The sequence below is a fragment of the Antennarius striatus genome, chromosome 19 (assembly GCF_040054535.1).
Source record: "Antennarius striatus isolate MH-2024 chromosome 19, ASM4005453v1, whole genome shotgun sequence".
NCBI lineage: Eukaryota > Metazoa > Chordata > Actinopteri > Lophiiformes > Antennariidae > Antennarius > Antennarius striatus.
In genome coordinates, this window is record NC_090794.1 from 1656315 (window position 1) to 1674815 (window position 18501).

Here is an 18501-nt window from a genome sequence, read left to right on the forward strand (position 1 = left end):
AGCCTATACCGGCCGATGGGGCTGGGGGGTTGGGTGAGGTTAGCTGGGGTGAGTGGGTCCAAAGTCTGCAGAAGGTTTGGTGTTCAAACAACTCAGGAATCCGCTGCTGCTCCAGGGGGGGGGAAGTGATCGGAATGATCCGGTCTGGGCCGGATCGATGCCCCCACAGATCCATGATTCCAGAAGGAAACGTTTTTCATCTGAAGGATGGAATAAAGTTAATCCAGGAGGGAATAAATTAACAGTTTTCTTGGTTGGAATTAAAAAATGAAATTGGAATTATTTTTTTTTAAATTAAACCTCCTGAAGAAGGAGCAAAGAGGTGTTTCCATGGAAACACGACAGAAGGAGAATTTAATCATTTTATATTTGACTAAAGTTTATTATAGATATTTTTTTAAAATGCTTTACAGAATTATTTGCAAATATAATTACAAAAACTAAAGCTTTAAGCTTCTGTTTAAAAGAATTTGTAATTTTTTCTGACACTTTAAAGCCAATATTTGTAAATTTCTCCGTTTGGGATCAATCTATAATCTATATCTTATTTACAATCAAAACAGTAATCTGAATTTTCATGATTTTATTACCAGATTAGCTCGAAACAGAACAGAAAATTCAACCACATCTTTAAAATATTTCAGTTTTTGCAGAACTTGATGAGAAAACTTTCAAATTTTGCCTTCACGCAGAAAATTGGAAACAAATATCCTCTAATAAATAAAATAATAGAGAAAAAGTATAGCTTTTTAAAAGTAAACAAGTAATGGAGCAAATGCATTCTATTTTTGGTTTATCTGAAAAAATAGTTCCAAATTCACAGAAACAAGAGTTCCTTCCCTTTTAACACAACTAAACAACAAAAGTTTATTTTCTCCACAAACTGTAGAAGTGAAAAAATTCCCAACAGTAACAGAAGAATGATTTATATCACTATAAATAAACAAGTAAATAAAGGTTTAATCGATTTATCTAAAAAGAAACAAAATTATTCGTGTACGGACAACAGTTCCTGCATGTAAAACTTTTTATTTGTTTTTCCACAAATTAAATTAAATTCAAAATAAGTTTCAGTTTAACTTCCTGTTGAAGTTTATTATGGATAAGTCGATTAAAAGCGAGTAAAATAAACAAGGAGGGAAAATGTGGGCAAGAAAACACGTATGAAAAGGTCAGGCATGAGTTCCCTCACTTTTAAAAGAACTCAAGAGCTCTTCATTCTGGTCACACACACACACACACACACACACGCACACACACACACACACACACACACACACACACACACACACACACACTGAGGAATGTGGAAAAAAACACTGATGTGAAGCTGGAAAACAATCAAAGGTGGTTTGAGTTAAAGTTTCTGATGATTCACGGAGAAAAAAATTCAAAAAAATTTTTTTACAAACAAGCAAGAAAAAAAAAATTGTTTTGTCCACAAATAAAAAAAAGTGGGAAAAAAAAAGTTTGAACAAAACATCTCAAATGTCATCAAAACAAACAAAAACATTTAAAAAAAACAAACAGTCCAAACAACAAATAAACAAAAAGTTCCATTTCCATCGGGAACGGTTCCCGTCGGGACGCGGTTGCGTGGATAATAATCTGACCCCCGACCCCGTGACCCGGGCGGTGTAATCCCGCGGTCGTGGCGGAGGCCTCCTCCTCCTCCTCCTCCTCCAGCATCCTCACAAACAGGCCCTTTTTTTTTTTTTTTTTTTTCCCCCCCCCTTTTTTTTTCTGCCCCGGCTCGGGGGTTGCATGGATTGGGGGTAGGGGCAAAAAAAAAAAAAAAAAAAGCTTGTGAATTCCGGAGGGTGGGCTCTCCGGCTCTGGTGGGTGGAGATGGGCTTGTTGTTGCTTCATTCCTCCAACGTGTTTTTCCCTCTTTCCTCGTACCCGTACCCGGGAATAACCCCGGGGGGTGGGGTGGTGGGGGGGTGAGATCACAACACAACGTCCTCAATGGACGTCAACAATCCGCCGGGTGGCCTCGAGCAACCCCAGATTTCTCAAACACAAACTCCTCCTCTTGCTAATGTAATTCAGACTTTTAATTATCCGGATTAATTAATCTGTGAATTCACAACTTTTGAGCAGGAAGGAAACGTTTTCTGGGATTTTTTTGCAGATTATTTTTCTCTGGCGTCGTTAATCGTTTTCCAAACACACCCTGATTGATGATGCGTTCAAGGACTCCGTAAACTCGGAGCATCTTTTGCCTCTAATACCGGATTTTTTTATCCACCTGATAGTTTTTTATTCCAGACAGATAAAACGCAGAACTGAAAAAGTTTTCACGTCTGTTTTTCTGGGTTTTCCAGTCGCATTCCAAAGCAGTGAGTTCAGCTCTCCGCTGGTGTGTGTGGGGGGGGTCGTTATGTGTGTGTGGGGGGGTGGGAACTGGTCCCGGGTTGGAAACCGGAGCTCAAAAACAACAAGGTTGCAGGTTAATTTGGGCTCAGGTAAGGAGGGATTCAGGCCTCACTTCCTGTTGGACAGGAATGCAAACGAGACTCACTTCCTTGTTGCCTTATAAGGTCATATGGGCGGGGTCAAACGTTTTTAAAAACCGATGCAGCCGAATGAATGTTAAGCTACATTTTAATGGACTGGATGAAGGGGAAACGTGAGGAGGTTCTGCCATATGATACGCCGCCGTGACCTTATGGAGGGCGGAGCTACAGGAAGGTGTTTTTTTTGTTTTGTGGTCCTTTAATTTGCCTGATTGTTTTGTGTCCACAACATTTATTCCCTTTCTTCACTGAACAACCGTTTGATCTCCAGCGTCATTTGTCGTTTGTAGTTTGTCTGTTTCCATGGTAACGCATCCAATCATTCTCCATCCGTTCAGTTTCTGTGGAACACATTTTCCGATTATTTTTCAAAGACATTTTTTAAAAAAATTTACGCGCGAAACATCGGAAGCGACACCTTTTTTTGTTTTGGGTTATCGTTTTGTCATTTTTTTGTTTCCATGGTAACAAGTTAGAGCTCATTGAGGGGCCTAACTAAAAAAAAAATTTTTTTTCACTAAACTTTATTGACACATGTCACACGTACAGGAGAGATGGATGTCAATTTTTTTTGGGGGGGGGGTTTCAAAACTTTATTTATTCTGAATGATGAAAAAAGTTTTGCTCGGATAAAAAAAAAACTTGAACCTGTGTGTGGGGGGGGGGCGTGGAGGTGGGGGCGCGGGGGGGTAGTATATTATATATTATTTCCTGTCTAATTTGTTTCCCATATTTCCTTTACACCCCCCCCAAAAAAAAAGAAAAAAGAGGACTCATTACCATTTAATTGAATCTAATCTAATCTAATCTGTATGATAATCTCAACCCCCACCCTCCCCCTAATTCCACCTCCCCCTCCCATTATGAAAACACTCCTTATTACAACCCGCTGCTTGTCTTTCAGGATCAAATTTACCGGATGGTTGTGAGTCCGACCCCCCCCCTCCCTCTTTCTCCCCCCCTCCCTCTTCCCCCCCCCCCTTTCTTTCCTCGGTGTAAATCGGCAGCGAGGACAAGAAAAAAAAAAAGCACGTAATTGACAGTCACGTGGTCTCACTACGGGAACCGGCACAGCCAGCCTGAGAGCGAATGAGAGCGAGGGGGGGGGAGAGAGCGAGGGGGGGGGAGGAGAGAGAGAGAGGAGGAAGAGGAGGGAGAGCAGCACAGAGGTGCTGGGGGAGAGGAAGGGACTGGCGGACGGAGACATGACACACACCCCCGCCGGAGGAGCAACGCGCCCCGGAGCCGAGCGGAGCTGACGGGACCCGGGATGTCGGACCTCCGGTGACCGCAGACGGAAGATTCTCCGACCGCAACTTGTGCGCAGAGGGTCCGCCGGGAAACATGGCCGAAGGTTGTGCTGCAATTATTTCATACAGGGAGGGGGGGAGGGGGGGTGTGCGCGTTGGAGGGGTGGAACGATAATCTTCTAAAAATGATGATAATAATAGTGATGATAAGAACAAGCCGGACCAGAGCCCCCCCCCCCCCCACCAACCGAGCGCCGGACGCGTTGTTAGATTGTTAGAGCCCCCCCCCCACTTCCCTTAACGCACCGGGAACCATGCGTACACCTGCCTTCTGGATCACACGCGGCGGCACCGGAGATGCACGACAATTAACCCCCCCCCCCCTCCTCCTCCAGGGGGGGGGGGCGCAACGGAGCGCCCCCCCCCCCTCCCTTCCCACCGCGCACGAATCCGATTCATCTGTCACCGAGGAACAAACTACTTTCAGTGTGTGTGTGTGTGTGTAGTGGGGGGGGGGGCGTTGGGGTGAGTGTGTGTGTGTGTGTGTGTGGGGGGGGGGCGTTGGGGTGAGTGTGTGTGGGGGGGGGTGTTTGCGTTCACGAGATGTCGGCCCCACGCGCCGCCGCCGTGCTGTCGGTGTGAGTCGAGGGGATTCCGACCGGCCCTGAACGCCTCACAGCCCGCGTTCGGCTCCGTGGAGAAGTTTTGACGCAACGGATTTAAAGTTACGTAAACCGCGGAACCCCCGCGTGGGTTCGGTGATCTAACGCCTCTAACGTCTCACCGGGACCCCCCCCACCCCTCCCCCGCCCACACACACACACTCCCCCCCCTCCCTTGTTGCAGGAGGGCCCGGTAAAGGTGGCGGAGGAGACCCCGCCAAGTCCCCCGAGGAGCGGGAGCGGGAGGACCGGACCCGACCCCAGGTCCTATCGGGATCGGGCTTCTGCAAATGGTTCAACGTCCGGATGGGCTTCGGGTTTATCTCCATGACCAGCAGCGAAGGGACCGTGGACCCCCCCCTGGATGTTTTCGTCCACCAAGTAAGTTAAACAGCCCGACAAACGGACTTCTGCTCTGAGGTGATGCTGGTTGTTGTTGTTGTTGTTTTTTGGGGGGACGTATTTTCTGTAAGAACGCTGCCAGTGATCGTTTGACCCCCCCCTACTTCACTCCACAACCCCCCCCCCTCCGTTAGTCCTCCATCCATCCGGATGTTTTGCATTACCCCTACACGTTACCGTGTAGCCGAATCACACGTTCTCCAAGTTCCCTCTTTTGAGCCACATGCGCGCAGCCCTTCTCCCCCCTCCCTCCCTCCCTCACCCCCCCATTCTGAAAGGGAAGGGAAGGGAAGACATGTCGTGTGGCTGTGACACGGCTGGTTTCACACTTGGCCCTCATGGACAGCGGAGCCTCGCGTCAACATGTCGGAAAGCGGGGGCTCGTTTTTTCTGTCCTTTTCATCCAAATTACGCACACGGGTTGGTGCGCGCGCAGCGGGGGGGGGTGGGGTGGGGGGTGTCTTTCTACGTTTGCACTTGTAATGTTAAAGCCTGCCCCGCTCCTCCACGGTTGCGGGGGCTGGATTTATTGTGCGTGGAGTTCACCCCCCCCCCCCCAGAAGCAAACAAAGACGAGTCCACGACGCGCGGGTTTTTACGCGGCCGTAAAGCCGCCCGGAGGATGAGGAGAGGCGGCTTTTCTTCATTGGACGCCCTCCTCCACGCTCACTGGATGGAGGTTGTGTTGAACTGGGGGGGGGGGGGGGGGGCATTAGGGGTCAGATGTCAGCGGTGACGTTTTCATCAATAGCAGCCGAGCAGAGCTTCACGGAGGATTCATTTAGTTTCATTTGGAAGTTGGTGCCCAGTAGAAACCAGTTTGTTGTGCTGGTGGGGGCTGAAGGTGTGTGTGTGTGTCGGGGGTGTGTGTGTTGATCTCCTGCTTCTATCATTCAAACCCACAGGTGTAAATAAATAGGGTTATTTGTTGACCTTTGATCTATTTGTTGTGCGGAAATTAAAAAAAAAACGCAGGTATGGCTTGTGTTTTTAAAAAAAACTTTATTGGCACAAACAGGAAAGGGTTAAATCTGTCCCATAGTTTCAGTTTCTGAAGCACAACACAAAAAAATGGCATAATTTTTGAGACATTTTGTATGTATATATGTGTGTGTGTGTGTGTGTGTGTGTGTCCTTTCCATGTACGTTTCTTTATGGACGCCGGTTGTTTCACACGTGGATCCGGTGTTCAAATTGCTATAAATATTGAAGCCCCCCCCCCCCAGGTCGGTTTCCGGTTGGTTGTCGTTGGATGTTGGTAGGACGATATCAGGCCTGGGTCCGTTGGTTGAGTCAAAGTCGGCTTTATTGTCAAATGTAACGTATGTATGTATGTATATACAGGACATACAGCACAGATGGAATCACAGTCCTCTGACCCGCAGTAAACAGGCAGAACAACAGGCAGTACAACACGGGCAGTACAACACGGGAAGTACAACACGGGCAGTACAAAAGCTAGTACAACAGGAGTGTCAACACGGGTGGTAGAACAGGCAGTACAACAGGCAGTACAACAGGCAGTACAACACGGGCAGTACAGCAGGCAGTACAACAGGCAGAACAACAGGACTGTCAACACGGGTGGTAGAACAGGCAGTACAACAGGCAGTACAACACGGGCAGTACAGCAGGCAGTACAACAGGCAGTACAACACGGGCAGTACAACAGGCAGTACAACAGGACTGTCAACACGGGTGGTAGAACAGGCAGTACAACAGGCAGTACAACAGGCAGTACAACACGGGCAGTACAGCAGGCAGTACAACAGGCAGAACAAAAGGCAGTACAACACGGGCAGTACAACAGGCAGTACAACACGGGCAGTACAACAGGCAGTACAACACGGGCAGTACAACAGGCAGTACAACACGGGCAGTACAACAGGCAGTACAACAGGCAGAACAACGGGCAGAACAACGGGCAGTACAACAGGCAGTACAACAGGCAGTACAACACAAAGTATGTGACTAAAACACAAAGGGATGGTGATGGCTAACGGGTTGTAGCCGGCGTTAGCGGAGGGGGGGGGCAGCGTTGAACAGGTGTGAGAATCAAACCCCCCTCTGGAGTAGAGGTTTGTTTACAGCTTCCTGTTGGGTAGCTGGACTGGAGCGGGTCACATGATCAACACCACCGCAGTTTAGCACAATGAGCTAACGGCGTCTTCATCCGATCGACATCTTCAATTGATCGACGATCAATAATACCCTGCATGTTGTCTGAGGTGCTGGTGTTTGTTCATTGGTTCGTTCCTGTTAGCTGTTAGCATGCTAACGCTCTAAAGGGGCTTCTAGCATCAGAGGTCAGGTGGGGTCAGAGGTCATGAGATACTCACCCCAGCTGTGACTCCAGGTTAGCTGGTGGCTACTCTGCTAAAAACAACCCCCCTCCCCCTCCCCGCATGCCCCGCCCGATTGTGGGCGGAGCTCAGGGGGCGTGAGGACAGGAGAGGAAGAGGAGGGAAAACCAAGTGTGGGCAGGGGGTGGGGGGTGGGGGGCACCAGTTCTCCTCCTGGGGGGGCTCCTCATCAGCTCCCATCTGATCACTTCCTGTGTGTGTGTGTGTGTGTGTGTGTGTGTGTGTGTGTGTGTGTGTGTGTGTGTGTGTGTGTGTGTGACATGAAGCTCCTCCGCCCTCCCACGACCCCCCCACCTCCAACACTACCTGGTCTCAGTGTTTTTCTGTGGGAGTTCCCGCTGGGACACGGAGGGAGGGGGAGGGGAGGTGTGTGTGTGTTGGGGGGGGGCGCTCTCCTAGTGCATTCTTTAAAAAGAGGAATTTCTTTAAAGACAAAAAGGCAGGAGGGTGGGGTGAGGGGTGTGTGTGTGTGTGTGTGTGTGTGTGTGTGTGTGTGTGTGTGTGTGTGTGTGTGGCGCTGAGGTGGGGGCTGCTTGCCCTTTGTCGGTAATCAGTTTGAAATGTTGCTGCTGCTGTGGGTTCAATTTATGGAGCCAGTGTGTGTGTGTGTGTGTGTGTGTCTGTATGGGGGGGGCTCCTGCTTTCCCCTCAGAACCTCCAGGTTGCTGACGTCTACATGTGAGCCGTTTGTAAGATGTTCTAGGTATTGAGTGTGTGTGTGTGTGTGTGTGTGTGTGTGTGTGTGTGTGTGTGTGTGTGTGTGTGTGAACAGAGAGAGTGTGTGTTTTGTGTGGGGGGTTAAAGTGGGCCCCTAGTGAGATTAACCTCTGGTCCGTGTCACCGTTTGGCATGCAGGCCCCACCCATCCCCGCCTCCAGATAGCCAGTATCAGGCTTTGTCTCTCCTGCAGCACCGCCCCCCCCTCACTACCCCCCCCCCGTGCCGCCCCCCCACCACCTCCTTCACCACACCCACTCTTCTCTTCTGCACATCAAAAAACGCAAAAGAAGAAGAAGAAAGACCGGTCATGTGACTTCCTTTTGAGGCGCTGAGAGCAGACGATTGGTGATTGGAAAGGTGGCGGTGGAGGAAGGGGCGGAGTCACCTGAAAGGGGGGGGGGTGTTTTTACAGTGATTTAGATTTAAGAGAAAGGAAGGTTTAAATCCTTAAAAGGAAAAATGCGATCAGGAAAAATGAATGAAGTTCAGAAAATATAATCTATCGAAATATAATCTATAAACTATAATCTATCAAAATGTATCAAACATAATCCATCAAATGTAATCCATCAAAGCATAATATATCAATAATAATACATCAAACATAATCTATCAAAATGTAATCTATCAAAGCATAATATGTCAATAATAATATATCAGACATAATCTATCAAGTGTAATCTTTAAAAACATAATCTATCAAAACACATATTTTCTTCCAGGATTAATTAAATATTAAAATCTATTAAAACTTGAAAAGAAAAGAAAGAAATGTAAGAAATGTTCTTTAATAATCCCAACGGGAAAATTATCTTTACACTCTAACAATATATGTTAAACATGCGTACATATGTGTGTGTATGAAAATATAATCTATTAAACAATCCATCAACCTATCAAAACCATTTCTCAAACATAATCAGAAATAATCTATCAAAGCATAATCTGTTAAATTTAATCTAGTAAACATAATTTATAGCGCATGATCTATCAAAACATAATCTAGGAAACGTTCTATCAAATTCATTATTTAATCTGTTTTTTGGATTTGCTCAAATAAACTAATTTTTTTAAAAATTCTCAAAATCTAAACACTAATTTTAATCCAGGAAATAATCTAATGTTCAAATTAAAGATGGAAAAAAACAGGAAATAATTTTTGTCTTTATGATAAAGACAAAAATCTCTCGAAAAGCAATTCAATATAATAAACGGTTATATATATATAAATTCTGTTAAAGTCAATGCTCTTATTTTGGTGAACATTTCTTTATTCTCAAAGTGTTTTTTAATAAAAAACAATTTTATTTTATTTATTTTTTAATTTCTCATCCTTTTTGGGAAAAAAAAACACAAAATAAATGAATGAACCACCAGAAAGCAGCTGAATTGAGTGTTTCATGAATTAAAGCCGAACAGGAAGTGGCTCCATGCTCGTTTTGTTGACGCGTCTGAGCTCCTGGACCGGGAAGTAAATTCCAAAAACATTTCGAGATAAAAAAAAATAATTTTTATTTATTTTTTAAATTCCTTTTCTGATCCGTTTCTGTGTTTTCTGGACTTCCTGTTTCTTCCAAAATAAGAGTAAAGCTTCTGCTCTGTTCTGCCGAGTCGACCAATAACCGGCTGGGCGTTTGATCAAACCCCGCCCCCCTGCTAGCCCCACCCCCCACCTCGCTGAGAGAGGTAGCAGGATGATGCCGTTTCCCCGCCCCCCCCAGATCAAATATTTGCCCCCGTCGTAATCGGGGGGGGGGGGGTTGGATGCTGTTAATTTGAAGCAGGGGAAAGATGAAGGCCTTTAAGTGTTTATTGGGGGGGGCGGGTTCAGAGGTCAGGGCGCGTGGGGGAGGGGCCTCCGTGCGAGCGTCATCACAGCGTCTGTTGGTGGGTTTCCGTCAGCTTTGTTTCCTGTCCCCCCCCCCACCACCATCCTGTCGATCAGACCCCGCCCCCCACCAACAGCTTCCTGCGGGTTAAACCACCGCGTGACGACGCTGCGTCGCCCCCCCCCCCCACCCAGGCTCTGTCCCGGCTGAGCGTTGGTCGCCGTGGAGACTGCCGGGTGTCCTCTCCTGCTTCCCCATCCCCTCATGTTACAGCTTCCTGTATTGATTGTGGGGGGGCCCCAGTGATGAAGAGGATGGCGATGAAGAGGTGGGCTATTTCTACCCAGGATGCATCATCGATTGGTGGGGGGGGGGTTGTTCCGCAGGCGGAAGCTCTGCGGTTCTTCAGGTTTAGGATGCTGCCGCCCCCCCCCACAGATCACTGGTGCTGACCCTTGGGGCTCCTGATCGAATGGGGGTTTTGTCCCCCCCCAGGTCTGGCCACTGATCAGGAGTTGCTCCTCCATTGGAGCTGAACAGAATGCGCTGGAGGCATTTCCACAAACTCCTCCTCCTTCCCCCCCCTCCCTCTTCAAAACTCCCTCCTTTATCCGCCCCCCCCAGGCCACTCCTCCATTCTGTCCCCTCCCCCCTCCTGCTCTCCCTGACGATCTCTCGTTCCCTCTCCTGATCCGTGACCTTTCCTGACCTCTGTGAGTAAACTGAAACGGGTCAGGACACCCGCCAGGTCACTCGAGATGGGGGGGTCGGGTTTCAAGGTTCTGATTTGTGAGTTGTTGTTTTTTAATCACACACATGGTGGCATGCTCAACACACACACACACACACACACACACGCGTGCTTTTATTACGTAATTTGCGGTGCGACGTAAAAGCAGCGCTCTGGAAATCAAACCCATCCGGGGGCAGGCGAGCATGTGTGAGGGGCGGCGGATGGGGGGGGCAGACGAGTGTGACGACACCTCTCCAGTGTTGCAGATGTGTGTTTTCCTGCGTTTCTGCTGAACAAAAGGGGTTGTGTGGTTTCCTCACTGGTGCATTGTGGGCATTGGCGCGGCTGCAGCGGGGGTAGGGTGAACAGGCAAACCGCTCAACTTTGACCCGGAGCGAGGATCGCCTCGGGAATGAAGATGGAGGAACAGGAAGAAGCTCACGCACCACCCGGTCTGCCGAGCGGTTCCTCCTCCTCCTCCTTCACAATGCATCTTCCCTGGTGGGGGGAGGGGCGGGGGCTACTCCGCCGCAGGGACGCCTCCAAGTCGTTTCATGGTGATCGCCAAATCAGCTGGGAGCAGGAAACCCAGTTTGTTTTCCTAAATCCGTTGATGAAATGTCCATTAAAAATGTGTAATATATATAATATACATATGTTTGTGTGCGTGTGTGTATATATATATATATATATATATATGTATATATATAGGATTTTATATAGGACATAGGATTTATATATACAGGATTTATATATATATATTTATATATATATGTATGTATATATATATATATACAAATCCTGAGATTCGTTGTTCCTGCCGGTCATCGATCCGAATCGTTTGCCCACTTTTTGATTCTTTCTGTTTTAATCCATCGTTCCTTTCCCTCAAAGCCAAATTCAATCGATAAAAAGTCTAAAATTAATCCATCAGTTATCAATTGGTATCAAAGCCTGCAGGAAGAGAATCAGAAACATGGTCATTATTAATCATAATTTATTATTATTAATTACAATTTTAATTCTTTATTTTTTTTAAATTTAACTGTTGTAATTATTCTACTTTTTTTAAAATAAATTGTTGAAGTGTAAAAACATTCTTTTTTATGGGAATTAGCTGATTTTTTTAGATTTATGTATGTTTAAAAATTTTCAATGATTGAAGCAGAATTTTGCTCTATAATTCAAAAAGATTCCTGAAATAGACGCGACTTTCAGATGAAAGAAAATATGCTTGTTTTTTAATTTTATTTTTTTGCTGAGAATTTTAATTGAAGACATAGATTATAGGCAAACTTTAAATAAAAACTCTCAGTTGCTAAATCTAAGAATTAATGAGAATTAATCGTACTAGCTGATAATTTTTAATTTTTTCCATAACTAACATTTAGGAAAGTAACTCAACAAAATCAAAAATACTGTTTTAAATTTGGATTGTTTGGGAAAAAAATTTGCTTCAAAATAATCCAAAACTGATCTATTTAAATGTTTTAATTGTGAAAATAATCCAGATTTTCATGTGTTGATATTTAAATTTGATTCAGTAGATTTGAATGGAACAGATTAAAAATGTTTTCTTAATTTTAAGAGACGATTTTTTAATCTGGATTTTGTTCAACTGTTTTTATTTGTTTTACTTTTTTTGTATTCAATCTAAATCGTTAGTAAACAGGAGGTTTCTTAACGAATCAAAGCTCATAAAAATTTTATTCTCAAATTGGTTTTTTTAAATGTGAATTTTTTTAAACGTTTTTAACCGTCCTCTCCTCATCATCAACACTCGTTTTCACGCCTGACTTCCTGTCGCGGAACCTGACGCTCCCTTCCACGTTGGGATCCGTCTAATCCCGTCAGCTTCCTGGAACGTCGGTCGCTGACGTTGGCGCAAAAAAAACCCCGCCGGCGAACACATTTCTCTGCTTCCTCTTCATTCTCCCGTTTGATTTCCTTCCTGTTTCCGTCGAGTTCTCACGTGACGCTTCGCGGCCTCACCGCCGGTTCGGTTAGCGCTCGCGTTCGTTCGCCTATCCTCCAGGCTCGACCCCGGAAGGTCGCCGATACGATGCGTTCTGCACCTTCAAGCTGCATCGTTGTCAATCAATAATGTCGATTATGTAGATGAGATCAAGTCCTTTATGGTGGAACCGATGCCCTCCTGCCCCCGGGGGTCGGTTGTTGGGTCGTGATTGGGTGGTCGTTTCTTGGGTATCTTGGGAGTCTTTTGACCTCCCCAAGGAAGACAGTCCTGTAGACGTTAAATGAGGGGTCTCTCTGGAGTTTTATCTCACCTGGGTTGCGACCCCCCCTACCTGACCTGGGGTCATCGGATGGTTTCTAGGTGTTTTTTTTAATTGTTTGCCATTTTAACGCCGTTTTGCTTTGTTCCCCCCCAACAGAGCAAACTGGTGATGGAGGGCTTTCGCAGCTTGAAGGAGGGCGAGCCGGTGGAGTTCACCTACAAGAAGTCCTCCAAAGGCCTGGAGTCCCTACGGGTGACCGGACCCGGGGGGGGACCCTGTGCAGGCAGCGAAAGGAGACCCAAAGGGAAGGTCCCTCCCCAGAAACGCAAACCAAAGGGAGATCGGTGAGTCTGGGGGGGAGGAAACCGGGGATTTAAACGGAGAGACGAACCTTCTTTACATCTCGCCTCGGAGAGCGGAGATTATAGATTAAACCGACTCAATCTGGCTGAGCACATGCCTGTTGCTATGGTTATTGTGCGCCGTAATGAGGGAGAGAATGGAGCTCATTGACGCTACTTTGAATCAATACGCCAGCTTTTACGTGAGCGCGGGGCGCTATCGGGCTTATATGCATCTCAATGCTGCGGCGGCTCAATCAGTTGTTTTGTCCCCCCTGGGTAAAAACCCCGAAGCGTCTGTCAGGGGGAGGCGGCGCTCGTCCGTCCGACGCTCAGTGAACGCCACCAAAGCAAAACGCGGCGGTACGCGCGGCGGCAGCGGCGGCGGCGGATGCATTTACATCAGAAAGTCTGCAGTGAAACACTCGTGCTCTTAAAGAAAAGCTTCAGTCGGGGAGGGTGAAACCGTATCCTGGGGGTTTGGGCGGGTGGGGGGGTGGGGCGCCCTGATTGGTTTACGCAGCTGAATTATTCAGGTGATCCGGGATAATTGATCCGGCGTTAGGTCAAGTGTCTCCGCCGTCTACCGAGGTGGCGGCGCGGCCGGATTGGATTCGTACATGGCAGGTAGAGGTGTGTGATGTCATCCTGTGATGTCATCGCTCGTCCCAGCTTCCTGTGGACGTTGACGCTGGGGTGACCCCTGCTGGTCGCGGTGTAGTTCGCTGATCCGCAGCCTCATCAGGTTCCGGAGACGTTAAAGACGGATTCAGAAAAGATTCCCGATTGGAGATGCAGCAGGGAGAACCAATCAAATGTTGGAATACACGAGACTGGGCGGAGCCTTTTTCCTTTACACCCGAGAAGAACCCGTCTCAATTTGGAGCGAAACCGGAGCTGTTCGATCTCATTCTGAATCTTATCCTAGACGAGTCGGGATAAGACGAGTCGGGATAAGACGAGTCGGGATAAGACGAGTCGGGATAAGACGAGTCGGGATAAGACGAGTCGGGATAAGACGAGTCGGGATAAGACGAGTCGGGATAAGACGAGTCGGGATAAGACGAGTCGGGATAAGAATAGACTAGATTAAATTTCAAAGCTGGCCTTTTCTGTATTTTATTTAATTTTTCTGGGATTAATGACAAACGGATCTTGATGGAATTATATCGAACATGCTCAAGGGATCGGTGTCTAAGAGTTACGTTACGTTTTTTGGCTGCAGGCCTTTTGGTTTCGGATAAAACTTGGATTTGCTTCAGCATTGCATGATGGGAAGTTTATTCTGTGTCTTCATTGATTGACTTTTTTTTTTTCACGTTTTATTTTTGATTTATTTGCAGCTGCTTCCATGATAACATTTTGGGATAAAAACATTTACTTGTGAAACAGGAGATTTACCGAAAACCTTTTGGAAACTCTGAAATTTAGAATGTCGATTGAATTAGTTTTGTTGGGCCTCAGTGCTTGTTCTTTATCATCGATTTTTTTTTTTTACTGCTGATCTTTAAAAGAAAAAAATTCATTTTATTTCTGATGCTTTGTTGATTTGAAATGTTGAAATGCAACAATTTAAATTGAATAAATTTGACAGATTAGAATTAAAAGCTGCAGAATTTTTTTGAAAAAGTCATGGATTTAAATCAGCCTCATGTTAACACAGAATTGTTGATGCTTTGGATTTCAGGCATTATTATTTAATGATTGTGGGTTTACTGTTACCGAAGTATTTGAATTACTTGATAATTTCAATATTCAAGTTTGACAAAATTTCCGAAATAAATATGAAATTGAAATCCGCTTCAGTCAACAGTGAGGAGGTTAGAAGTTTATGTTGCTTTTTTGTCTTCAGTTTCTGTTTCGCTGTTTTTATTTCAATTGTCTGAACAAAAGGAGGTGATGAACTTTTGTGAAAATCACCCAAATTTATTTCAAACTGGAGTAAATTTAAGTTTTTAGGGATAACCAGTAAGACAAACCATGAAATGTGACCTAGTTTTGCGCTGAGAGCCTCAAACGGCTAAAAAAAACGTCCGTTTGATTTGATGTAACGTCAAAAGAGTGTCAGAGACCCGACGGACTGGATTCCTCATCACTGCCACCTTTTTTCGGAAGCCGTGGCCTTCATGTCAAATTCAGGCAAACAAATCCGGGTTTGATGGGGGTTGATTTCCGACGTCGTGCTGCCCCCTAGTGGCGAGTCGCGGGTACAGCAGGCAGAACTCCTGTTTGGTGTCTCTGGGTAACGTCTCATCCCTTCTGCTTCTCCGTCTTGTCCCCCCCACCCCATCCTGTACAGCTGTTATAACTGTGGAGGTCTGGACCACCATGCCAAGGAGTGTGGCCTGCCCCCCCAGCCAAAGAAATGCCACTACTGCCAGAGCATCACGCACATGGTGGCCCAGTGCCCCCACAAGGCGCCGGCGCCCGCCACCGGCTCTCAGGACCAACATGCGTCTACCTCGGCCTTCGGCCCGGGGACCGGGCCCTACCTCTGCCCCCCAGAGGAGGAGGAGCGCTCAGGCTCCTCCCCCTTGGAGGGCTCCTCCTCCTCCCCCGAGGAGCCCCACACGCGAGGCCCCCGCACCCAGAGGTGGAGGAAATCCTGAAAAAAAAGTGAACATTTCACCGCCGACCCCCCTATCCTGTCTCCTCTCAATCAAGGATAGCCGAAGCCCCGCCCCCTCCATCATCTACCTCACACCTTTGAAATAATGGGAGGTTTTGATTACTTTGACTTTTTGTTTTTGTTGATGTTTCTAACCAGCGCAGCTATGGCAACGATCACCGGGGTACGGATGAGCGCGAATGTGTGTGACTGACTCGCATTCATCATCGCTATGGCAACCGGCGCCAGGACGGCGACCGCAGGGAACGACTGTTTTGTCTTGTTTTCAGTTAGTGCAGCTCCAACCTACGAATCTACAGTTGGGTTCTCTCACCCCCCCTCGGACCTCAGTGTTTTCTAAACGCCTTAAACTTTTTTAAATTTTTGCTGTCGATTAGCCGTTAGCCTCGCCGCAACGAGAAACGTGACGATGCGTCCTTATTAGCGCACAATAACTCAGTTTAAGAAGGATTAGATTTGCGGCACTCTAGACCCCCAGGGGCTCCAGTTTTGGTTTCTGAAGATCTGGACCTTCCGCTCTCTCTTACATGAAACATACCGGACCAACTGATTGTCAAGGAGTGAACAAGAGTGTGTGTGTGTGTGTGTGTGTGTGTGTGTGTGTGTGTGTGTGTGTGTGTGTGTGTGTGTGTGTGTGTGCTTGGAAAGGAGTCATCTGTCATCTCCAGGTGCGAGTCAATACCATTAACTATTTTTAGACGTAGACACGCCGTAGTTCAGTAGCTAGCTAGTAGTGCTCGATGTGACGCGAACTGTCTGATTGTTGCAGAAAGTTACCGATAAAGTACAAAAATAGTTTTTAAGTCATTAATATATACGTAAAAAGTCACAATATAATTAAAATTCTAACTTGTAATTAATGCATATATTAGCGATTAGCTCTGACGTAGGTGCGTAGGCCTTTACATCGCGTTGTCGTCGTCGTGGCGACGCTCTCTCCAACCGTTGGACTCCAAATAGCGTTTTTTTTTTTTTTTTCCGACTTCCTCAATGCCTTCGTCGTCATTTGGTCAGCGATCACCTCTGAACCCCCCCCCCCCCCCTCACCAGCACAGAGACTCACCTGTTTCCAGGTGCTCCGTTACGTTATCATCCCCATCATCCTCCTCAGAGCTGCTCTGTTGTACGTAATACCTCACCGATGCTTCCTGTCGGATGTGAATGTGGCCGAGCGTTTCTACTTCCACCTGTGCCTACCAGCTGCTAGTCGGTCGCTCCTGTCCTGGGGGGCGTGGGGGGGGCGAGACGCCGTCGCTGCTGCTGCAGACTGAAAAGAGAGAGAATGTGCTGCTTTTCGTATAACTTGAATCCCTTTAGTGGCACTTAATCGCGACCTGACGACTCTTCTCTTGACCGTATTGAATGTGAAACGAGCTCACCTGAAGCCGACGCCCCCTCCCGCCCCCACCCCCAAAGCCGACGCTTCAGGCCGGGTCACGTCGGAGTCGCCTCTTAAATGTTCTGACAAATCAAATCGCTTTTTGTGTGACGACATCACGACTCGCTTTGTGTGTCTTGAGAAGCTCTAAAGTAGACGGCCAAGAAGTTTTTGGCGATTTTTAATTTCTTTTTATTTTGAAGGCATTTTAAAGTTGCTGAAGTGCTTTGCTATATCCTCACCCTTTCACAATAAGAGAAGGGGGTTTATTGCTGAAAGCGCAACACTGCAGTTATTTGTTTGTTCTGTTTGCGTTTTGTTTTTTTTGAATGTGTGCGTGCGTTATAAATCAAAACTCGATGCAGCGTGACAGAAAGAAAACGAATGACCAAAACCCTCATTGCTCAGATCTTTATGGCAACATCTTTTTTGTATGATGTATTTTTACATTTTTACACACAAAATTCCTCTCAGGATGATGAACTCTTCTCAGGGAATGAACCAAAACAAGTGTATTGTAGTCTTTTTGGGAATCATCCACTGACTGACTCAACAATGGTGAAGAGACGTTTGAAACTGATTCATGTACTGATGTTAGCAACTACCTCTTGAGTTATACATAGTTGTGCGTTTTTTTTGTTTTTTTTATTTGTACATTATTTTGATGAGCTTGTATGATTAACTGTAGGTCTCTATTGTGTACTGAGGTGTGAGAAGTTCCCCCAGTGTTGCCACAGACTTCCTGGTCTTCCTTCCTGGATTTGACCCTCCACCCCCTTTTTTTTTTTTTTGTTTCACTGCAAAAAAACTTGTTTTTTTTTTTTGTTTACAGCAAAAACCTACCTCATATACGCTGTTCCTCCACAAACCTCCCTCTACCTCCTCCATGCAGTTGTTTTTTACCCGTTTTGTTTAGGTTGAAATGAATTTGCCGCTCATCGCACTAGAGTCCCACGGCATTTTCAACCAATGAAACGTCTCGTTTTCGACTCCGAATGTCAATCGAATCTCCTTTTTTTCTTCTTTTTTTTCACAATTTTCCCCCCAGCTGACTCATCACTTATCGACAGACAGCCAGCGAGTTTACCTCAGTTTGTTGGGCTAGCTATCAGATATATATACATATATATATATTTATGAAATCATTTCCATTTCCGTGTGACCACATTTTTGGACAAGTGTTGTATCCGAACTGTTTTTGTAACCACTTACTACGATGGGCTCGAGGTGGAGAAGAATAGGATTGTACTTCGCACAAGGAGTGCCTATCTTTGTTTCGTTTGTCCGATTCTATTACCAAATTTTCCTTTTTTTTTTTTTTTTAGGCTTAATGGTAAAAACTTTCCTCGACCATTTTTACAGCCTGAGATAATCAAAAGAAAAAAAAAGCGTCGCGGTTTGGAGACGATTCCCCTTCTCGTTGCAAACTACGTTT

At 46.2% G+C, this 18501-nt stretch overlaps 1 protein-coding gene across 1 annotated transcript; it reads left to right on the plus strand.

Annotated features, from left to right (window-relative positions):
• Positions 1-4372: 4372 nt before the first annotated feature.
• On the plus strand, positions 4373-15668 carry lin28b (lin-28 homolog B (C. elegans)). The gene is made up of 4 exons (XM_068343265.1): positions 4373-4405; positions 4591-4812; positions 12875-13062; positions 15359-15668. The coding sequence occupies exons 1-4, from the start codon at positions 4373-4375 to the stop codon at positions 15666-15668; spliced, it is 753 nt and encodes a 250-aa protein (XP_068199366.1).
• The last annotated feature ends 2833 nt before the right edge of the window (positions 15669-18501 follow it).